We start from the raw sequence: 24,394 nt of genomic DNA, 5'->3' as shown, positions 1-24,394 counted from the left end.
CCCAGTGGCGGGTGTATGTGTTGTAAGGTGAAAATAGTTCGGAAGAAGAGCCAAAAAAATAATAAACCCCGGGTTTGTATATCGAAAAGTTCGTATGACGAGGGGTTCGTAAGACGAGATATCACTGTATTATCTTATTTTGCCTTATACTAGACCTTACTGTATTTTTATTGAAATTATCAGATAATTTTGTTTCAAAGGGAAAGCCTAAAAGAGATTTATTTTGTCCTCTATCTAACTGTTGGTTAAGAAGAATGCATTTATTCTTGCCCTCATTGTTACAACAAGCAAATTGTTTCAATTAAAGTTTAAAACTACAATTTTATGGCATTGAATCTATAGGGATGGAAGAGAGACAAAGATCTAAGCTAAGGTTGTTTGCTTAAAGTGACATTCATTGTTTCTTTCTCCGGGATAAGTGTCATTACATTGTCTACATATGTCATTTTATATGTGTTTCAGCTCCCCCCTTTCCCAAACTTTTAGGATTTTGCTTCTAAAGTTAGTTCTAAAGATGAGATATAATACTTCTTCGCTCAGCCCCTATCAATCTTTTACATCTTGTTTACTGAGAACATTCTGAAGACAAATAAAAATTACTAAAGAGTCAACCTGTAAATATTATTATTATTATTATTATTTATTGGATTTGTATGCCCCTCTTCTCCGCAGACTCGGGGCGGCTAACAACAGCGGTAAAACAACATGAACAATCCAATTACCGTATATACTCGAGTATAAGCCGAGTTTTTCAGCCCAAAAAATGGGCTGAAAAAACACAACCTCGGCTTATACTCGGGTCATTGACAAAGTCACCACAAGAGGGCGCCATTGCTTGAGCCAGAGCGAGGAGGCTGTTGCCTTCTCTCCCTGGCTCAAGCAAAGGAGCCAGCCATGTGCTCCAACCGAGAGGGGAAAAAAGCAATGGAAAGCCGGTGAGGTGGTGTGTGTGTGAGTGCATACCCCCTCTCCCCCCCACCGTGAAAAAAGCCAGCTACCTCTTGCTGAAACCGAGGCTTTTTTTTTTACTCCCTGTGTGTATTTGTCAACAGGTTTACAGTAACTATTCCTTGCTCTCTCTGCATTGCCCTTAGTTGGATTAAAAAGGCCCCCTGCTGTCAGATTCTCCTCCCCCTCCTTTGAAAGGATTTAAACTGTTTAAAAAATGGTATTTTGTGGTAGTTGCTGTCCTTGCTTGGATAGGATCTAATAATGTGTTATGAGGCAGAGCTAGACAGGAATTCCTAAAGTGTGTTTGTGGATCTTTAAAAGTTGCCTTTTATAAAGTGGGTTTGAGAGCAAGTTTCAATTAACAAGTATGAGGGGAAGCATTTTACATATTTTAAAAATGAGTTTGATTCTAAATAGGACCTGCATATTTAGGATACAAAACCACAAGAGCTGTCTGTGTTTAGCAAGTTTTGCTTGTCTCGCTAGTCTGTCTGTCTCCCTATCTGTCTGTCTGTCTGTCTGTCTATCTATCTATATCTATTTCTATCTATCTATCTATCTATCTATCTATCTATCTATCTTTCTATCTATCTATTTTTCTATCTATCTATTTTTCTTTCTTTCTATCTATCTATCTATCTTTCTATCTGTCTATCTTTCTATCTATCTATCTATCTATCTATCTGTATCTATTTCTATCTATCTATCTATCTATCTATCTATCTATTTTTCTATCTGTCTGTCTGTCTATCTATCTTTCTATCTATCTCTATCTTTCTATCTATCTATCTATCTATCTATCTATCTATCTATCTATCTATCTATCTATCTATTTGGTTTTCTATGCTGATAACCTCACAGCAGCTAATGCTGAAGCTCTTCTTTGGATACACTTATTTGTTTGTTTGTTTGTTTGTTTGTTTAATTGGATTTGTATGCCATCCCTCTCCAAGGACTCAGGGTGGCTCACAGCATATATAAAAACAGAACAATAATGTAAATCCAATTAATGATGAGAAGAAATCCAGTTGTGAAGGATTTTAACTCTTAGGTTTTAGCTTTGTTGCTGATCAAGTTACTTTTTTTACTTTTTAATTTATTGTTAATATTGTTAATTTGTTTACCCTCTTTTAAATTTACACAGCTAGTTTACTGGTTTTCTTTAAAATAAATATTCTAAAACATGTCTCAATTAATGTAATTTTATTGTTTTCCATTTTTACAAGTTACCAGTAGCCACTGCATTTTCTAACCTCGGCTTATACTCGGGTCAATACATTTTCCCAGGTTTTTTGTGGCAAAAATTGGTGCCTCGGCGTATACTCGGGTCGGCTTATACTCGAGTATATACGGTAATAAAAACAACTAAAAAACCCTTATTATAAAAAACCAAACATACATACAAACATACCATGCATAACTTGTAGTAGCCTAGGGGGAAAGGATAACTTAACTCCCCCATGCCTGGCAACAAAGGTGGGTCTTAAGTAATTTGCAAAAGACAAGGAGGGTGGGGGCAGTTCTAATCTCTGGGGGGAGTTGGTTCCAGAGGGCCAGGGACGCCACAGAGAAGGCTCTTCCCCTGGGGCCCGCCAAACGACATTGTTTGGTCGACGGGACCCGGAGAAGGCCAACTCTGTGGGATCTTATCGGCCGCTGGGATTCGTGCGGTAGAAGGCAGTTCTGGATGTATTCTGGCCCAATGCCATGTAGGGCTTTAAAGGTGATTACCAACACTTTGAATTGTGACCAGAAACCCATCGGCAGCTAGTGCAGGTCTTGGTGTGTTGCAGAAATGTGGGCGAATCTAGGAAGCCCCACAAAGGCTCTCGCGGCCGCATTCTGCATGATCTGAAGTTTCTGAACACTTTTCAAAGGTAGCCCCATGTAGAGCGTTGCAGTAATCGAACCTCAAGGTAATGAGGGCATGAGTGACTGTGAGCAGTGACTCCCTGTCCAAATAGGGCTGCAACTGGTGCACCAGGCGAACCTGGGCAAACGCCCCCCTTGCCACAGCCGAAAGATGATGTTCCAATGTCAGCTGTGGATCGAGGAGGACGCCCAAGTTGCGGACCCTCTCTGAGGGGGTCAATAGTTTCCCCCCCCAAGGTAATGGACGGACAGATGGAATTGTCCTTGGGAGGCAAAACCCACAGCCACTCCGTCTTGTCTGAGTTGAGTTTGAGTTTGTTGACACCCATCCAGGCCCCAACAGCCTCCAGGCACCGGCACATTACTTCCACTGCTTCGTTGACTGGACATGGGGTGGAGATGTGTAGCTGGGTATCATCGGCATATTGATGATACCTCACCCCATGTCCTTCGATGATCTCACCCAGCGGTTTCATGTAGATATTAAATAGCAGGGGGGAGAGGACCGACCCCTGAGGCACCCCACAAGGGAGAGACCTAGAGATCGACCTCTGACCCCCCACTAACACCAACTGCGACTGGCCGGAGAGGTAGGAGGAGAACCACTGAAGAACAGTGCCTCCCACTCCCAACCCCTCTAGCCGGCGCAGAAGGATACCATGGTCAATGGTATCGAAAGCCGCTGAGAGGTCAAGAAGCACCAGGACAGAGGACAAGCCCCTGTCCCGGGCCCGCCAGAGATCATCCATCAACGCGACCAAAGCAGTTTCCGTGCTGTAGCCGGGCCTGAATCCAGACTGCTGAGAACCTAGATAATCGGCTTCTTCCAAGGACCACTGGAGTTGGAGCGCCACCACCTTCTCAACAACTTTCCCCATAAAGGGAAGGTTGGAGACTGGACGGTAGTTATTAAACACGACTGGGTCCAGGGAAGGCTTCTTGAGAAGGGGGCGCACAAGTGCCTCCTTATAAAGGGCCGGAAAGGACCCCCTCCCCAAGGAGGCGTTGACAATCTCTTGGGCCCAGCTCCATGTCACCTCTCGGCTGGCCGAAACCAACCAAGAGGGACACGGATCCAGTAAACAGGTGGTGGAACTCACAGCTCCAATGGCCTTGTCCACTTCATCAGGTGGACAACTCATAAACACAAACCATAGAATAAAATACTGTATACAATTATGCCAATATAAATTGTGCAGTTCTATAAAATACCAAAAACATAAATTGTCACCTCCTTCAGAAGTCTTTTTTCATTTGTCTTAGACATCTCAATTTCATTTTTATAGTTGTCACTTGTTTCTTTGTGTAACCGATTTGTGTTTTCCAACTCTAATTGAAAATTATTCAGCTTTGAACAAAAATGAAAACAAGTTTATTCCTATTCATAATAATCAAGGGATATGTCCAAACAACATCATTTATTTCCTAACAACTTTTCATACATTTCTATAATATGAATTCTGCTTCTGAATTTTTCTTACAGTGAACCACATTTCTAATTGTTTAGGTTTTTCAGTTTTTTGCAATCCAAATATGGTAATCTTATTTCCAAATTGGATCCCAAAATAGTTGAGGAACTGAAATGAACATGAAATCAATGGAAACAAAAGTGAATTTAACAGCACTTTTAAATGTGCCTACTTCAAAAAATATTAAGAATTACTTCAGACCTCACTAAAAGTCAACTAATCTCTGCTTTTCAGTTAAGTATTTCCACTTTTTCAGGTTTCTTGTTTTAAGAAATTAATTATGTAATATTAATTTGACTTTCAAGTAACACCACGTTTTTGGAATCTCTAATGGAAATCTAAAAAAAATAGGACCTGTTTTAAGTAATAGCAGAGAAAGATTATCCTTGAATGACATTCAAATACTTAAATATATGCCCAAGTAAGTAATATTTAACGTTCCTTATTGTACCAAAACTAATGTCAGCAGAATTGTATTCAGTTGAAGAATTGAAGCAAATAATTATTTTCAGATGTCTTATTTTAGCTGTTATTCCTTTAGTTTACTACTATTTTGTTCAAACTGTGTATCCCTCAGGCCATAATAGTAAAAAAGGTAATTCATAAATGCTTTTGTTAAATGCCACTATGTATCATATCTTACATATCTAATTCCCCAAATCTATATTATTTCTTACAAAAATTTATCACTAATGTAAAAAATAAACATGCCAACCTTTCCTTCAGTAATACTCAGTTGTTTGCTTTCTGATCCAAGTTTCTTTTTCAAGCTTTTATTCTAGTAACAATTATTAATGAAGACTTTAGTTTCATATTTAATTATATACCAACATTTACGCAATTATAGCTATAATTCCTTCACTGGAATATGTATTTTCAAGTCTGACCAACATCATGTAAGCCCATGAAAGAACCGTTGTACCTACCTGAACGGTCTTCTCGATGCCCTGGAAGGAGAGTCCAGCATGGGTTTAGCTCAAGTCTTATTGGTAGGACTGAGTTTCAAATTAACATAAATACATAATAATTAGGTACCGCCCCCTTGCTGCCCCAAGTATCCAGTTTTAAAAAACGAAAAAAGGTAAGAATAATCAAACTTTATTGAACAACAATAATAAGAACAATAATAACAACAAAAACTAGAACTCCCATGGTTCCCAGGGAGGGTTTGGACTCTCCTTCCAGGGCATCGAGAAGACCGTTCAGGTAGGTACAACGGTTCTTCTCCCATGCCTCCTGGAAGGAGAGTCCAGCATGGGATATAACCAAGTTTTAATGTTCCAGGGAGGGAGATTGGTGAACCATGGGCTGTACCTCCCCGCACACTTTCTGGAGTACACGCCTGCCAAAGGCCGCTTCAGCCGAAGCGAAGGCATCTAACTTCTTGTATCGAATAAAGGTTGTGGGTGAACTCCACGCCGCGGCTCTGCAGATATCTTCAAGGGGTGCTTGCGTCGCCCAAGCCGCCGAGGAAGCCGCACTACTTGTTGAATGAGCCTGTATACCACTCGGCGGAGTACTTGAACTCGCCTTGTATGCCTCGACTATACAAAGTCTTACCCACTGGCTAATGGTATTTGAAGAAACCTTGAAGCCCAGTCTACTAGAACTAAATGACACAAACAAGGCCTCAGTTTTGCGTAAAGTGTTGGTACGCCTGATGTAAAGCTTCAACGCTCTGCGTACGTCTACCTTATGCCACTTAAGTTCTAAGGGGTGATTACCACGAGCACAGAAATCCGGTAACACCAACTCTAGGGCTCTGTGAAAGTGTGTGTTGACTTTCGGGAGAAAGGTGGGGTCCAAACGTAAACAAACTCTGTCCGGATAAAACTGACACAAATCTGATCTCACCGATAACGTGGACAGTTCGGACACCCGCCTTGCCGAGGTGACTGCGACCAAAAAGGCCGTCTTAAAAGAGAGGTAACGCAATGAAACAGTCCTTAACGGTTCAAACGGTGGGCCCGTGAGGGCCTGAAGGACCAAAGTCAAGTCCCATGTGGGGAAACGACGAACAGGAGGAGGGTGTGTGTTCGTAGCCCCTCTGAGAAAGTCCTTAATCCAAGGGTGATAAGTTAAAGATCCCCCATCGTCCCGCTTTATAATGGTGGCAAGCGCCGCAACCTGGCGTTTCAGCGTGTTTGGCGCCAGACCTTTCTCCAAACCTTTCTGCAAAAATTCCAAGACAGGAAGAACTGCGGAGTCCTCTGGCCATAGGTTCCTGTCATTGCAGAAAGATTGGAAGGCAGCCCATGTCGCCTGATAAATTCGGACGGTGGAAGGGAGTCGGGCCGCTTGAATAGTTGCAATAACATTCTCGGGAAGGTGACAGCTTCTCAACCTGTCCCCTTCAAGTGCCATGCGGTTAGGTGGAACCATTGGGGTTCCGGGTGGTACACGAACCCCTGACTGAGGGAGATTTGTTCGTCCGGGATCCTCCACGGTGGGGAGATGGACATGTCCCTGAGGTCCGCAAACCAAGGTCTCCGAGGCCAATGAGGCGCTAGCAAGATCACCTCCGCCTTCTCCATCAGGATCTTCCTTAACACTGTTGGAATAAGCGGAATCGGAGGAAAGGCGTACAGTAGGGCCTTTGGCCACTGAAGATGTAGGGCATTGACTCCCTCGGCTCCCGGGGATGGAAAACGGGAGTAAAACCTCAGGAGTTGGGTATTCTGGGGTGTGGCGAATAGGTCCACCACCAGTTCCCCGAACCGACGCGAGACTTCTTGAAACAGAAACGGATCGAGTCTCCACTCCGTCGGGTCCAGTTCCTGGCGGCTGAGCTAATCCGCCTGTTTGTTGTCCTCCCCCGCAATGTGTTCTGCATGCAGAGAGGAGAGATGAGTCTCCACCCAGTCGAACAGAAGGACCGTCTCTTCCATCAGCCTGAGAGACCACGTTCCACCCTGGTGATTTAAATGTGCCCTGGTCGCCACGTTGTCCGTACGTACGAGGACGTGCTGACCTTCCAGTAAGGTGGAAAAGGTCAGTAATGCCAAGCGGACCGCTCGCAGCTCCAAAAAATTGATATTGATGGGGCGTAGTTCCTGGGGGCTCTAGGACCCCTGAGCCACCTGGGAGTTGACATGGACGCCCCACCCCAACAGACTGGCATCCGTGGTGAGGATAGTATGACGGAATTGGCCGAAGGGAGTGCCCTGCTGCAGCGCCGGAGATCTCCACCATCTCAGGGAAAGCTGTAATTCGCGTCCCACGGAGGTTAGACGATGTGTATGGCTTAATCATCGTCGCTGGAATGGGAGTAAAGTCCACTGAAGCAGTCGGTAATGGTAACGGGCCCAAGGAACAATGTCCACGCATGAGACCAGGGTCCCCAGCACCTTGGACAGGAAAGACAATGGGACCCTCCGTTCCCGTTGAAGGCTGTTTACCAGAGAGCAGATGTTGAGCTGCCGCTCCGGAGAGAGATACACCTTCTGGGAGACTGTGTCTATCACTGCACCCAGGTGAATGAGTCTGGTGGCAGGAATCAAGTGGCTCTTTGGTATATTGATGGTAAAGCCGTGATGTTGTAGAAAAAGCATCGTGGTTTGCAAGTCCCTGTGCGCCGTTTGGCGGTCTGGAGACAGAAGTAAGATGTCGTCCAAATATGCTAGTATTCGGATTGGCTGGGACCGCAGATCGGCCAGCAGTGCATCCAGTATTTTCGTGAAGGTGCGCGGGGCCGATGACAGGCCAAAGGGCATTGCCCTGTATTGGTAATGGACGTTGTGTAGACAGAACCTGAGAAACTGTCGATGGGCCGGATGTATGGGGACATGCAGGTAGGCCTCCTTTAAATCGACTGAAGTAAGAAGGTCCCCTGCTCGAACGGAGGTCAGGATGGAGCGGAGGGAGCTCATCTTGAACCGTCGGTAAAGAACATATTGGTTCAAACGTTTGAGGTTCAAGATGAGTCTGCAACCCCTGGACGCCTTGGGTACGAGGAACACCTTTGAATAGAATCCCGTACCTTTGGAATTGTTCTGAACGGGTTCGATCGCTTGGATCTGCAAGAGGTGGAGAATTTCCTGATCCAAGAGAGACCTCCTTGCGGGATCCCTGGGTACGGGGCAAGTGACGAAATGATGCGGAGGGCTGTACATAAATTCGATCCGTAGTCCCCGGGAGATAGTGGCTAATACCCAGGGGTCTGAAGTAGTAGTCCGCTATACCTCGCTGAACTTTTGTAACTTGCCCCCCAAGGGAATGTCGTCCAGGCAGTCACTTGGAACGTCGAGCGTTCCGTTGCTGGTATCCCCGGAAAGGCCGTCTTGTTTGGGAGAAACCTCTACCCCGATCTTGGGAATAAGACCTCTCATTCCTATATGATGTCGAAAAGGCACCCTGTGAGTAAGGCCTGGCCGGTTGTGAAGTGGCTGACCACGAGTCCCACCGAAAGGGCTGCCTACGGGAGTACGGACCAGTCCTTCGGTCCTGGCGGCGGAAAGATCTTGGAAGGACTTTCTTCTTGTCCTTATCCTCCACCAGGACAGGGTCAAGGGCCTCCCCGAACAATTTTGTGCCCTCAAAGGGAGCCGAAGACAATGTCCACTTCGACTTGGCATCTACCTGCCAGTTTCTTAGCCAAAGTAAACGCCTCGACGAAATGGTGGATGCTATAGCCATTGAGGCAAATTTAGCGGCATGTAGTGTGGCATCAGTGGAAAATTCAGCCGTCGCGAGGAGCTTGTTTAAGTCCTGCCGCAATCGGGTCTCGTCAGGGCCCAACCTCGCCTGGACCTCCTGGATCCACATGATGGATGCCCGACTGAAGAACGAGGCAGTGGATGCTGCCCGAAGAGCCCATGCGGCCATCTGATGGGTCTTTTTGAGAAGTGTCTCCGCCCTCCTTTCATCAGGTTTTAAATTGTCAGCCGTCTCTGATGGTATGACAGCACGGGAGACCAATGTGGCCACCGGCTTGTCCACAGGGGGAAACTGTAGCAGGTTCTCCACGTTGTCATCAAATGTATAAAACCTGCGTTCCAGGTTTGAAGGCCCCTGCGCTGCCGCCGGATGTTGCCATGGGCGTTTAATGTTCTCAAGAAAAATCTCCAGCGCAGGAACCTTGTCTGATTCCTTGGTGGGTTCCTTGCACAATGCCGCCGAAGTGCGTGGCCCCTCGCCTGGTTCCACCAGGGTTGTTGATCCCGGCACATCTAAGGCCTGCTTCGCCTTGTGTAATAAAACCCTAAACAAGGAGGGTTTAAATAGGCCGGCCACTGCTGGCTGCTCGGGAAAGGTGAATTCATCATCCGACAAGCCATTTCCATGGTCACTGTCTTCCTCAAAGTTGGAGTGGTCAATTGACATAGAATCCAACCCAGTAGGGGGCGGTGGTGCTGACCAGATATCTCTGGGTTGGGTAGTCTGAGATGTGAAGGCATTGGCCCGTTGGGTTGCCGCAGCTATGCCTTGCGTATATGCATTAGTAACAATGTCCTGTAAAATAGGTGCAAAGGCCTGCCAAGCATCTGTATGGTCTCTAAGACCCGCTGCCGTTGGTGTGAAGGTAGATGAGGGAGCATAGGATGTCTGCAACCCCACCTGAGGCAGTGCCTGGCTATTAGATGAAGAAGGCCTCTAAGCCCCGCTGCGGGTGAAGGCAATGGAGGAGGAATCTGTGGTGCCTGCCTGTCAGGGGACCAGTCTCTCTCCGTTGCGGTGCCTTGGAGCCCCATTGAAACAGCAGGTGAAAGAGCAGATGGAGGAAGGGGTTGGAAAGGGCCTATAGCCAGTCCTCCTACGATGGGGGGGGACAAGGCCGCCTCCAAACGCTGCTCTAGGGCTTTGATCTTCCTCTCAGCCTCACGAAGAGATGAGCCCGATTGGGAGGATTTACTCCTAGGCTTGCTTGTAGCCTTATCTTTCCCTTTTGCAGGTGTCTTAACTGCCTGGGCCTGCTCCTCCCCGATGACAAGTTGGTCTGCCATATTTAATTATTATATGGGGGCAGCATACTTACAACCGAATCCACAAAAGGAATGCACACACACAGTCGCTTGTCAGTAACGCAAAGTTGTCACTCGCAAGTGAGACATGCAGTCAGAACTGACAGCTAAACCGCATTCTAATTGGCTGTCAGCATACCACGTGACGTTGTCGACTGTCTCTGGGCAGAACTGCAGCCCTGATAATTTTGGCCAGCTGCCCAGTTCGCGCCTATTTTAAACGGCGGTGGAAGCCGTTCGCGCCCTCGGCTTATTCACAAACATGGCGGGCGCGATGAATCGCCTCATAGGGCGAGCGCCACGCCATCGAAGCCGGAAAAAAACACTTTGCCGCCAGCCGTTTCTTCGCAAGCCGTCTCGGTAGCTGTGGAAGCCGCTGTCTTCAGCTCGCCATTTGCGAGCGGCCGATCAGCTGTTTGGCGGCTTGTAATGGCGGCCGCGGCTTGGTAGCGGCGTCCGTTTCTCCAGCCGCCCCCGGCAATGGGGAGGGACGGACACCCCCCATCTGGGGTGATTTGGGCTCAGTATGACCACCGGGGTCATGAAATAATAGCCCAGTTGCTCCTCGGTGGGCAGTACCCGCTGAGAGAAGAGGCCCCAAAAGGAGAAAAGGTGGGGGTGGTGCCCGCGGAGGGCAGAGACCCCATCCGAAACAGGAACCTATTAAATAGAAAGGGGAAAAAATTACAAGGTTCAATATAATTAATTTTATTAACACTTACATACTCAACCTAGAGGGAGAAATAAACTCATGTCCTTAACCTCGACTGAGTTTTTAAAAACTGGATACTTGGGGCAGCAAGGGGGCGGTATCTAATTATTATGTATTTATGTTAATTTGAAACTCAGTCCTACCAATAAGACTTGAGCTAAACCCATACTGGACTCTCCTTCCAGGAGGCATGGGAGAAAGGTGAAACTCTTTTAAGGAATAATAAGCAATCACAAGGAGGTATTCATGCTGCCTCCTTGTTATTTGCAGATCCTATTATTCAATTATCTTTGCATAAACCTTTTGCTTGGTATTATGGACTCTAGATTAAATCTAGATCAAATGGGTTGTCCTTGCATTGCAGTAACATAATCATTATATATCATGGCCTGAAATATCATTTCCCCTACAAGTTGATAGTGTAAAGAGAAAAAAAAGCATTAATGCACGCAAATATAGCACACACGTTTTATGGATATTTAATACAAATACAGTGTTCCCTCGATTTTCGCGGGGGATGCGTTCCGAGACCACCCGCGAAAGTTGAATTTACGCGAAGTAGAGATGCGGAAGTAAATACACTATTTTTGGCTATGAACAGTGTCACAAGCCTTCCCTTAACACTTTAAACCCCTAAATTAAAATTTCCCATTCCCTTAGCAACCATTTAGATTATTACTTACCATGTTCATTTATTAAAGTTTATTTAAAAAAATATTTATTAAAGGCGGACAAAAGTTTGGCGATAACATATGATGTCATCAGACAGTAAAAACCATGGTGTAGGGGAAAAAACTGCAAAGTATTTTTTAAATTAATATTTTTGAAAAACCGTGGTATAGGCTTTTCGCGAAGTTCGAACCCACGAAAATCGAGGGAACACTGTATCACTCTACTTTTTTCCCACCTGTATTTTGTTTCTAAAAGGGGAAAAGGCCTTTTTAGTGAGCAGTTCCATATAAAGCCAGAATTTATAGAATGAACTTTAAGCTACCAATGTGAACTGAGGTAATATTTTGAATTACCATATTCCACAATTTAATAGGACAAATTTGAATGAAAATTTTAATAGATACCGTATATGCTATGTTTTATGCATTAAATATATCAGTACTTACTTCTTGTTGTAACACTTCAAAATTTTTGGTTTTCATTTCAATCTGCTTCTTTAAACTATTAACCTAAATAGCACAACAAAACATATTTCAAACAGTAATAATATATCACATAATTATTCCAGATGTAATCCAATTATTCGGAGAGGTCCAGCTTCACAAGGAGGGACTCACAACCTGCTATCTCAGAAACAGCGAGCCTGCGTAGACTAATGGTCCTTTTGGCTATAATTCCTCCCACACTTCCCTGGAGTAAATCCTGGATGAAGGGAGCTTTATTTACAGCCAACCTATCATTGAGCAGCAGCAACCTGAGCCCAGGGTTCGGATTTTGCTTGTCACCAATACCTTGGGCTGAGTTCATAGGGCTGGAATGAGGAATCGCTTTCAAGTAGAGATCCCTTGTTCCCCGAGAGCAGCCTACCCCATGTCTCCTGCCATATCTGCCTTTCACCAGCAAGACTGAAATATTCCGGCCCTCTGCCATCCCAGAGATAGGCTCTACCACTCCTCCTGCCTCCGGGCTGCCAGGCAAACTGGCCCTTCCATTTATCCCATTCATCCCAGGCATCCTATTCTTCCAATTATATCCATTCACCCATCATTAAAATTAGGCTTCCTTAATTCATTAAAATACAGTAATACAAGTACATATTCAATATCCCTATGCTATCCATTCATTCATTCCATTCTCAACAATCACATTCCTCTCCTATCCATACATAATACAAAACCATCCCCAAATAAAACTAAATACAAACCCCACCCAATTTGATTTACATTAAAACCAATTCTCTATCTTCCCCTCCCAAAACCCTGCCTAGTCTAAAAGAGTTATATTGAAAACATAAGGTTCAGGGGTAAAATTAGATATTGCCTCTTTTCCCCTCTCACCAGGGAATATCCCCACCCTACCACGGGGGGGTGGCAATGTTCTTAGGTTAGTTCTCTTAGTGTGTGTAGCCCTTTTCATCAGAAAAAGGAACCTTCGTCGGTTGATACATAAAATTACAGTGATCCCCCGCTCTTTGCGAGGGTTCCGTTCCAGGACCCCCCGCAACGAGCGGGTTTTCGCGAAGTAGCGCTGCGGAAGTAAAAACACCCTCTGCGCATGTGCAGAGGGTGTTTTTACTTCCGCAGCGCTAGCGAGGAGCCTAAGATTGGGGGCGGCGCGGGTGTTTTAAAACATCCCCGCCGACATGAGGGGCTCGCTAGCACACCCCCAAACCCGGGTTGGGGGCTCGGGGGTGTGCTAGCGAGCCTCCCATGTCGGCGGGGATGTTTTAAAACACCCGCGCGACTTTCCAATGAGTCCCGAAGACAACGCGTTGTCTTCGGGACTCATTGGAAAGTCGCGCGGGTGTTTTAAAACATCCCCGCCGACATGAGGGGCTCGCTAGCACACCCCCAAACCCGGGTTGGGGGCTCGGGGGTGTGCTAGCGAGCCTCCCATGTCGGCGGGGATGTTTTAAAACACCCGCGCGACTTTCCAATGAGTCCCGAAGACAAACGCGTTGTCTTCGGGACTCATTGGAAAGTCGCGCGGGTGTTTTAAAACATCCCCGCCGACATGGGAGGCTCGCTAGCACACCCCCGAGCCCCCAACCCGGGTTTGGGGGGTGCTAGGAAGCTCCCATTGTTGGCGGAGACCTTTTAAAACACTCGCGCGGCTTCCAAACCGAGTCCTGGAAGCCGCGCGAGTGTTTTAAAAGGTCTCCGCCAACAATGGGAGCTTCCTACCACCCCCCAAACCCGGGTTGGGGGCTCGGGGGGGGGTGCTACGAAGCTCCCATTGTTGGCGGAGACCTTTTAAAACACTCGCGCGGCTTCCAAACCGAGTCCTGGAAGCCGCGCGAGTGTTTTAAAAGGTCTCCGCCAACAATGGGAGCTTCCTACCACCCCCCAAACCCGGGTTGGGGGCTCGGGGGGGGTGCTACGAAGCTCCCATTGTTGGCGGAGACCTTTTAAAACACTCGCGCGGCTTCCAAACCGAGTCCTGGAAGCCGCGCGAGTGTTTTAAAAGGTCTCCGCCAACAATGGGAGCTTCCTACCACCCCCCAAACCCGGGTTGGGGGTCCGGGGGGCGCTGTCTCTCGGCGCTTTCGTGCTGAGTCCGGGAGCGAACTCGCTCCCCGACTCAGCTGGAAAGCGCCGAGAGACAGCGTGGACAGGCCCGTTCCTTGGCGCTGTCTCTCGGGGCTTTCCAGCTGAGTCGGGGAGCGAGTTCGCTCCCGGACTCAGCACGAAAGCCCCGAGTGACAGCGCCAAGGAACGGGCCTGTCCACGCTGTCTCTCGGCGCTTTCCAGCTGAGTCGGGGAGCGAGTTCGCTCCCGGACTCAGCTGGAAAGCGCCAAGAGACAGCGTGGACAGGCCCGTGCGGCGAGAATGAACGGCGTGGGCGGGCGAAGGGCGGGCGGCAGCGAGGAGTTTGCGTGGGCGGTGGGGAAACTCCTCGCTGACGCCAGCAAGAGGGGGAAGACCCAGGGAAGCCGCTGCCATCTACGCATGCGTGCCCGGCACGCATGCGTAGATGGTATTTTTGACTTCCGGGTTGAAAAATAGCGAAGTACCCTATTCGCAATGGTTGGGGACGCAATAAACGGGGGATCACTGTAATTTAAAACTGACACAGTCTTCCTATCTTTCATTAAAATATTCTGCAGTAGTCAATGTGAATAACAAAAGTCAAAAAGCTAAGGAATCCAAAAGAGGCCATTAGTATCTTACTGATCTTACAAATGACCTGATAAATGATAGTTAATGTTGGGTAATAGCTATTGGATAGCTGTTTTTAGATGTTTGTTAATGTTTTTAGGAGGTTTTCCTGTAATATCTTTTGTATCTGTATTTGGCTGTAAGCCACCCAACTCCCAGAAGACATATAAGTCCAATTAATTAATTAATTGATCGATCGATTGATTATTTTTCTTCTGATTATGGCTTATTCAAACCTTGCTATGACTGCAGCTCTGAAAATTGTTTTATCTTCAGTTTAAAAACCAAATCATTTGTTGAGATTAAGTCCAATTTAAAAATCTGCAGAAATACTTAATAAAGGAGGATATATGAGTTATAGATGCATAGTCATTTATTACTTTCAATTACAAGTATTAAATGCATAGAAAAACAAAAGTTGCAATAAACATTTTTAGTGATTAGAATTAATAATACATTTCTATTTGATAGAAAGATTGTTTCTGAATCCTAAAGCACTTAAAAAATAGATAAATATCAAAGTTCCTATAAAGCCTGATGGATAGCTTTTTACATTTTCATACCTTGTTTTCTAATGCTTTCAATTGTTTTTCCTTTTTTGAAATTTCATTTTCAATATTTCTAACCTAGAAAAATATTATAAATAATGGCAAATGTATAATAAAGTTCTTTAATAACTTCATTAAATTCTATTTTAAAACTATGGGGAAAAATTTAACATAGGGAGGTATTTCTTTTTTTCATTTGCCGATGGCATTTGAGGGACTAATACATTAATTGTTGCATAAACATTTGCTGTCCATTTGATTCATGAAACCTTAAGTAATAGTATTTTGGGTAGTCTCTAAAGTCTAAACCATTATGCTTTAAAAAAATAAATTGTGATCAAAGCTCCACATTTGGAATAAACCCTTCTGAATTAATAAAATATAAATATCTATATGACAAACTAAAAATATATTAATTCTCTGTTGTTTCTCAGAAGAACTGAACAGAACTGAATGTAGAACCAATCATTTCAATGGGATTTTGTTGTACTGATAATTAATTTATGTAATCAAACCGTATTCTTACATCAATTATACAGTCTACATGCTACATGATTTTCCACACACTTTTTAATATCCCATTCCAACTACACCAAATTATTTTTACAATTTTCATGATATACAGTATTCCCAATTCACATCCATGTAAAAAGAGGGACCTGGGACTAGAGACTTGCTTTCCTACACAGTTATTTTCATATCTTTAGACAAACATTAATTCCTTGCAAAACATCACATATTACATGTTACTTTTTAATTACCGTATTTTTTGGAGTATAAAATGCACCTTTTTACTCCCTAAAAGAGGCTGATAATTTGGGTGCGTTTTATATTCTGAATGTAGCTTTCCCCCCCACTCCCAGCCCTAACTAGCTGCTAACGATCTTCCCAGCTCTTACCAGTTTGCAAGGTCTTTCATTGTTACTCTCTGCGAAGAATGTTTTCCAAGCCCTAAGTCTTTGCAGGGTTTTTTCCATTACTCTACTTGCTGGGAATGTTTCTTTCCAGGTGCTAAAGATGTTCCCAGCTCTTACTGGCTTGCAAGCTCTTTATTGTTACTCTCTCCAAATCATGTTTTTTTTTCAGCCTTAACCAAGGTATAAAATAATGTGCTGAAGCTGACCAGACTAAGGACGCTAGCCAGATAAATACCTGCTAAGCAGATTCTTTTCCCTATTTTCCTCCCCAAAAACTAAGGTGCATCTTATACTCAGGTACATCTTATACTCCGAAAAATACGGTATACCTTGCATATATTAATATTTCTATGTTAATCAGTGTGAATTCATACATTTTCTTCATTTTCATCGACTCTGTTTTTTGCTTCCTCATGCTTCTGTTTCAGTTTCTCTGTTATTTCCTCTAATTCATTGCTATATATAAAAAAATAATAAATGCAATTACTTCCATGCACCTATAAAATATTTGTAATAAATACATTGTTAAATTCATGTAGAAATTGAAATATTCATACATAGCTAATAATATTAGATTATTTATTTATTTATTGGATTTGTATGCTGCCCCTTTCCGAGGACTCAGGGCGGCTCACAACATATCAAAACAACATAACAATACATCTAAAAATCCAATTAATATGGCTAAAAAAGACTTTAAAAGCTCTAGTATAATTTAAAAAACATTCATCACCATTCATTCAGCAAAACATACTAAACACTCGTTGGTCAGAGGGCTAAGATCTAATGGCCCCAAGCCTGGCGGCATAAATAGGTCATTAAACTTTTACAGAAGGCAAGGAGGGTGGAGGCAGTACGAATCTCCAGGGGGAGCTGATTCCAGAGGGCCAGGGCCCCCACAGAGAAGGCTAGGCCCCGGCGAACGACATTGTCTGGTTGCAAGGACCCTAAGAAGGCTGACTCTGTGGGACCTAACCAAGCGCTGGGATTCATATGGCAGAAGGCGGTCTCAGAGGTAATCTGGCCCGATGCCATATAGGGCTTTGTAGGTCATAACCAACAGTTTGAATTTTGACCTGAATTAAACAGCAGGGGGGAGAGGACCGACCCAAGGTACCCCACAAGGTAGGGACCTAGGAGTCGACCTCTAACCCCTCACTAACACCGACTGTGACCGACCAGAGAGGTAAGAGGAGAACCATCGTAGGACAGTGCCTCCCACTCCCAACACCTCCAGTTGGTGCAGAAGGATACCATGGTCAATCGTACTGAAAGCTGCTGAGAGGTCAAGGAGCACCAGAACAGAAGATAAACCCCTATCCCAGGCCCGCCGCAGATCATCCATCAGCGCAACCAAAGCAGTTTCCATGCTGTAGCTGGGTCTGAATCCTGACAGGGGCCTAGATAATCGGCTTCTTCCAAGAACCTTTGGAGCTAGAGCAACACCACCTTCTCAACAATACCATGTCGAGAGTGTGCCCCCTTCATGAGTTGGGCCCTGAATTACTTGAGTCAGGTCCATGGTTGCCATGGTGGCCATGAACTCCTGCGGTAATCCGGAGGATTCACTGAGCGACAGCAGATTAAAATCCCCCAAGACAATAAGTCTGTGGGACTCCACCACCAGCCTGTGCAATCATGTTTGCATTTATTTGTATAGAATAGAACTACCTTTTCCAATCTGTCTCCTTATCTATTGCATGTTTGAAGTGAACAACTCTTTTTGTCTATTACAGATGCCAATGAACTGTTTAGGATATATGTCAAAAATATGCACTGCTATATCCAAATTGTGAAGATCTATCCTAATGAAAATTAGGGTTATAAGGCGCAAACATTCACCAGGGCATATTTATCTCCAAATAAGCTGTAACAGAGAAAAATGTTTTGACTTCAGTGGCTGATCAAATAAAATACAATCTTTAGGAAAGTAGCATTTGGTTCAATACTCCAAATAAAGTCCTGGAACAGCTTTTGACAAGGAAATGATAAAGCATACCTTGTTTTTTATCTGCTTTCTGGTGGTATAATGTTAGTAAAACTAGAGTTAGAAAGGACTATATTACATAAATAACAACCTCATGTAATAACTTGAAATTTAAATTTTAATGAACATACCACAGTAAACTTACCTTACCTTACCTTACCTTAATAGGAGGTTAGCTTGTTTTAAAATGTTTATCTTATTTCTAGTTTCTTCATCAGTATTTTTAATATTCTGAACAAAAAAGACAAGCAACTGAATGTATAAAATGCAAAACTTGTATAAATTAAGTATATATACTATAAATATTGAATGGTCACTTTTGAACTTTCATGATCTAGTTTCATGTAGTGATTAAGGCATCAGACTAGAACCTGGGAGAGCATGAGTTTTATTTCCTGCCTTGAGCACAAAATTAGATGGGTGACCTTGACCAATTAATTTTCCCTCAGTCCTAGGAAGGAAGCCTCTGAAAACCCTTGCAAGAAAAGTGTATGGAATTGTCCAGAATTGTCTCCAAGAATTGAGTGAATAGAAGGGGGGGGGGGGAATAGGAAATTCACTTAGAGCCACTTTCTGCCTTTAAAAAAAAGTCATTTAAGTTATATTCTTATGCATATTTAAAGAATAATGAAGGCATAGTAAGATGCACTAGAAACATACTACTATCATTTAGTAAATTAGTAATTTAAAAATAACTACTGGCATAAAAAGAATCTATACATAGCCAGTTTAGTTTTTAAAATGTAGTTAGGAACTTGCCTTAATATCATCTTTACATTTTTGAAGTTCATCATCCACCATCTTTTTCTCTGTTATAATTTGTTCTTTCTCATATAAAATTTTGTTCCACTCCATATTTAACTCTTTATTCTTTAGACTGTAAAAATAATACTAGAAACAATTATTTATATTTTCATATATTTTAATCTACTCTATAACATGTGACAAGATGTACCAAGTAGACTTAATGTTAATATAAGACCAGAAATTTTGATCCCATCAGCAATTTAATGGCACTTAGTATGTAAACCACTACAAATGTTTTTTTTTATATAAATTGACAAGTTTCATATTAAGACCACATCTACTGTATATGCACTCTACCACTGACGGCCAACCTTTTTAACACAGAGTGCCAAAACGAGAAGGCGCGTGCACACACATCTAGATGGGAGCGCCGGAAACCCAAAGACCAACTGGCTGGTACACCTGTGCATACCAGAAACCAGAAGAGCAGTAGGCAATGGCACATGTCTCTTGCCACATACCTCCCAGAGACCAATAAGATCACACAGACGAAGCAATACAGGTTGGCGGGACCACAGGAGAGGGCCTTCTCTGTAGCCACCCCGACTCTATGGAACCAACTACCCCCAATGTCCATACTGCTCCTATCATACTGGCCTTCCATAAGGCCACGAAGACCTGGCTTTGTCAGCAGGCCTGGGGGGCCATGAACTGACAGGGCCACAGTGTATGAATGGTATGTACTGTATGTATGGGATTATAACTGCTTTATAATTAATGAGTTTCTTTTAATATGGGGTTTTATAGTTTTAGATTATATTCAACTTCTTTTTATCATTTTGTATCTATCTGTATTTCTATTTCTATTATTATTGTAAGCCGCCCTGAGTCCTTTGGGATTGGGCGGCATAAAAGTCAAATAAATAAACAAAGAGGGCCCTGTATGCCATCTCTGGCATGCGTGCCATAGGTTTGCTATGTAGTATAGATGTATACTATATAGAGTGGTACCTCATGATATGAACTTAATTGGTTCCAGGAGGAGGTTCGTAAGGTGAAAAGTTCGTAAGATGAAACAATGTTTCCCATAGGAATCAATGTAAAAGCAAATAATGCGTGCAAATCCTTCAGGAAAATCCCAAACTTTAGAAGGGAGGCGAACAGAGGGCAGGGAGGAGCAGCTAAAGGAGGCGGATGGAAGAAGCAAGGCTAGGCTAAAGGGTGAGTGGGAAGGAAGAAAGGCAAGGGGGGCGCCCCTCCCCTTTCTTTCTTCAAAGGACACAGTTTCAGTGCCTCTGCAAGCAAGCTGTTCTCTGCAAAATCTTTCCTCCTCCAAGCCGCCCCTCCCTTTTCTTTCTTCAAAAGACACCCTTTCAGTGCCTTTGCAAGCACGTTGTTCTCTGCAAAATCTTTCCTCCTCCAAGCCGCCCCTCCCTTTTCTTTCTTCAAAGACACCCTTTCAGTGCCTTTGCAAGCATGCTGTTTTCTGCAAAATCTTTCCCCCTCCAAGCCGCCCCTCCCTTTTCTTTCTTCAAAAAAGGGGGGGGAAAGAAACCCCTTCATCCCAGCAGCAGCTGCTTGGGTTCGTAAGGTGAAAATAATTCGGAAGAAGAGGCAAAAAAATCTTAAACACCGGGTTCGTATCTTGAAAAGTTCGTTAGAAGAGGCGTTCGTAAGATGAGGTACCACTGTATAAAGATGTATTATATGTACTGAAATAAATTATTCATCAAATAATGTTAAATTGTATGAGTAATAATAGTAGTACATTTCATTATGGCCACTGACCAATTTAGAAACAAAAAGCATTCTGTCACTGCAAATAAAAACACTGTAAAACTGATATTGTCAGTGTACGGCATACTTTACAAATCACAAAAAACAAAAATAACCGACTTTAGGCATGTTCAGTAAAATAAAATCACAAATCAAGCAATATCAATTCTAAGTAGAATGGATCTGTGTGATCTCGAAATATATCTAGAGAAGGAGCTAAGCTGCAACCAAGCACATTTATAAGGACAATGTAAAAAATGTGAATTAATATTTCAGGAACTCCTTCACTACAGGGTACAAAATTTTTCTTAAATAGGAAATCTATAATTTCCCTTCAACAACAGCTAACCCTTAATTACCCTAGTTCTTAGCCATTTTGAACACCTCTATTTGCACAAATATTTGTATATAAAATGTAACAATAACAACTACAAAATAACACTATTTAAACACTAAATTACTTTAGTGTTTAAATATGGTAAGCCTCATATCATAGGTATATTTTGCCTACAAATTTCATTTTATTTCATAAAAAGGGGAACAAAAGAAAAGTAGAAAGAAATAATATTTCCGAACTTGCTTCATGCATGAAGCAAACTAAGTAAGTGGCTTCCACTTTGATGGAAGGCAGATTCGCTTGTTTTATGAATTGTTGTACTAAATTCTTCAATAAATGAATTAGAGACTGTGTTTGACCAACTTTTCCAGGATCCCCACAAGTCTATGGTAGGAGCACTCTGGTATGGTACATTCCAGTAATGGGTTGTAAAACTCTTTATTACTGTTTCACGTGCTTGCTCATATTTGCACACGATGCTTCTGCGCATGCACAACGCTTCTGCCTCCCGCTACCAGAGCTACTGGTTCTTAGAAATGGGCCAAACCAGGAGCAACCTACTGCTGGTGCATTTCCACCTAAATCTGGAGGACTCCAGTTATTTGTTCCTGTCCATCCAGCAGTTCAAAATATGCAAATGAAAGTAAATAAATAGATAGCAATTTAGTCAGAAAGTAGCAGTATACTGTGTGCCTTGGCATATAGTCATGTTGCCCGCATGACCATGGAAATGTCTTCAGACAATGCTGGCTCCCTTAGCTAAGAAATAGAGATGAACATCACCCCCTATATTCAGACAGGACTGACAAAGGAAACAGTATTGTATTGTGTTCCATCACATTGCATCTTATCGTACAGTAATAATTGTAATATTTTACTTATTTATTTATTTATTGGATTTCTATGCCGCCCTCTCCAAAGACAGGAAACCTTTATCTTTACTTTTACCTTATACTCTGCATGTCCTTTATATATTAAAAGTAAACCAATTATAAAAGCCTTTAATAATTAATAGCATATTAACCATATATTAATATATGTACGTACATTTCTTTTTCAAACTCTGCTTTCAGTGTTGCAAGTTGTTGAAAGCAATTTTGTTTATTTTCAAATTCATCAGACAATTGCATTTCCAAATCATGTATTTTTTTCTGCAGGTAACAATTAATCCATGAATGTACTTTTACAACATACAATTTATAATAACATCATTAGCATAGTAAACAATATAACTTTTTTGGCATTTTCTGGTTTTAAAAAAGCCCATTGGTTAAAATGTATTTGCCTTTATGACCATGTGGTTCACTTAGCAACTGCTAATAATCATCACAAAAACTGACATAATATCATGTTTGATCACATGGTGCCTCAACTTACAACCACAATGACTTATAACCAAAATTCTAGTCACAAATGTGGTGGTTATGTGTTCTAACTGCTTGTATTACAAACAAATGAAATAAGTCTTTAAACCTCTACAAATACAGCCAGTCCTCACTTAGCAACCACAACTCCCTGGCTTAGTGACATAGTCATTAAGCAATACATCATGTGACTATAATGGGCTAATGCCTTCATTCTACTGTGGTTAAATTATTCACTTAGCAGTTGTTAAATGAGATATGTTATTGTGATTTGTGATTTTTCTTCCGCCTTCTCCATTTACTCTGCTTGTTGGAAGCTGGCTATGAAATGCACAACTTGGGATCATGTGACTGGGAAACACTGCAATGGTCTTAAATACCTGTCAATTATGAAGTATCCACACATTGATCTCACGACTATGGGGACTCTACAATGATTGTATAAGAACTGGTCATGAAATTACTTTTTCATCACTGTTATAACTTCAGATTAGTAGGGCAGTCATTAAGCAAGGACTGCCTGAATATAAATATTTTGTATTTCTTAATAAAAGCTTAAATGGTGGCCTGACTGCAATTAATTTAGCTAATAAAGCGCTAAAGATGGTATATGTGTCACTAGCTGCTTCCAGATAGATGATTCCTATATGGTACTGTGCAGTTTTTTTTTCTTTTTGAGTAAGTTCAATTATTGGTCATATATTTGTACATTTAAAATCCCCCATCCCCCACTTCAAAAAAATTGACAGTGGCATATAGCTGTTAAATAAAATAGTAAAAAAGTACCCAGTGAGTAGATGCAGAGAAATGCAATGCAGCTTCAATTTGATGCTTATCTGCTATTCAAGAGGTTGACAAAGAGTCAAGCATATAATTACTGTATTTTAAACAGGAAGATATTTTAAACTATGTTTTTGTAATTATACTGTATATAAATATCAAAATCTATCACAATTTACAATACCTCTCTTGTATCAAGAGTGTCCTTTAATTCTCTTTCTCTTTCTTGTAATTTCTCAATGGTCTTCTCAAAAAATTGTTTTCCATGTAAAAATTCTTGGACTTGTACCTATTCAAAAATTAAAGTAAATTAAAAATCGGCACAAAATGAATAAAGTTTCATTTTATGACAACTGTTCTATTTTTATACTGACGTTGTAAGTCTTCCCTCCCAAGTCCTGCTTTGCTGCCACATCATTAGGTGTGTATATTCTCAAGAGATGAGTGAAGAAGTTCAAGAGAGTATGTGTCAGGTGCAAGAAACCAAGAACAGCACAATAAACTATTCATTGTAATTTCTATATTGCTGTTTGCTGAGACAGAAATCTTGCCAGATTAAAACACATTCTGCATAACTATCAGACATATCCTGGGAAGTTTAGGGATAATTCTTCCTGGGCCTCTTTCTGCATAACAAAGACTTAAAGCTGATATGGCTGTTACCTCCTTGGGTAACAGAATAACAGAATTGGAAGGGACCTTGGAGGTTTCTAGTCCAACCAACTGCTCTAGCAGGAGACCCTATACCAGTGCTGGCGAACCTTTTTTTCCTTGGATGCCGAAGAGCATCCGTGCATGCGTGAGTGGCCACACCCATAATTTAATGCTTGGGGAGGGTGAAAACAGCTTCCCCCACCCCCGGAGGCCCTCTGGAGGCTGGAGACAGCCTGTTTCCCAGCTTCTGGTGGGCCCAGTAGGCACGTGTTTTGTCCTCCCCAGGCTCCAAAGGCTTCCCTGGAGCTGGGAGAGGGTAAAAATGCCCTTCCCCATCCCCCCAGAGGCTCTCTGGAAGCCAAAAACGCCCTCACAGAGCCTCTGTGTGAGCAAAAAAAATCAGCTGGCTGGCACACACATGTATGTTGGAACTGAGCTAGGAAAACAGCTGGCGTCCCAGCAGATATGGTTCCACATGCCATCTGTGGC

At 42.9% G+C, this 24,394-nt stretch overlaps 1 protein-coding gene across 1 annotated transcript in view; it reads right to left on the bottom strand.

Moving 5' to 3' along the window:
- The window catches only part of SYCP1 (synaptonemal complex protein 1), an 82,932-nt gene that overhangs the window by 22,651 nt on the left and 35,887 nt on the right, over nt 1–24,394 (bottom strand). The window contains exons 17-25 of the mRNA XM_070745690.1: nt 23,436–23,540; nt 22,155–22,258; nt 19,007–19,124; nt 18,408–18,478; nt 16,635–16,716; nt 15,359–15,421; nt 12,083–12,145; nt 5,008–5,070; nt 4,055–4,171 (exon numbers count right to left, since the gene is read on the bottom strand). Of these exons, the coding sequence (XP_070601791.1) occupies nt 4,055–4,171; nt 5,008–5,070; nt 12,083–12,145; nt 15,359–15,421; nt 16,635–16,716; nt 18,408–18,478; nt 19,007–19,124; nt 22,155–22,258; nt 23,436–23,540 (786 nt within the window). The remainder of the gene's footprint in view (nt 1–4,054; nt 4,172–5,007; nt 5,071–12,082; nt 12,146–15,358; nt 15,422–16,634; nt 16,717–18,407; nt 18,479–19,006; nt 19,125–22,154; nt 22,259–23,435; nt 23,541–24,394) is intronic.

This window comes from Erythrolamprus reginae, chromosome 3 (assembly GCF_031021105.1).
Source record: "Erythrolamprus reginae isolate rEryReg1 chromosome 3, rEryReg1.hap1, whole genome shotgun sequence".
Taxonomy (NCBI): domain Eukaryota; kingdom Metazoa; phylum Chordata; class Lepidosauria; order Squamata; family Dipsadidae; genus Erythrolamprus; species Erythrolamprus reginae.
This window is presented reverse-complemented; position numbering and strand designations above follow the sequence as displayed.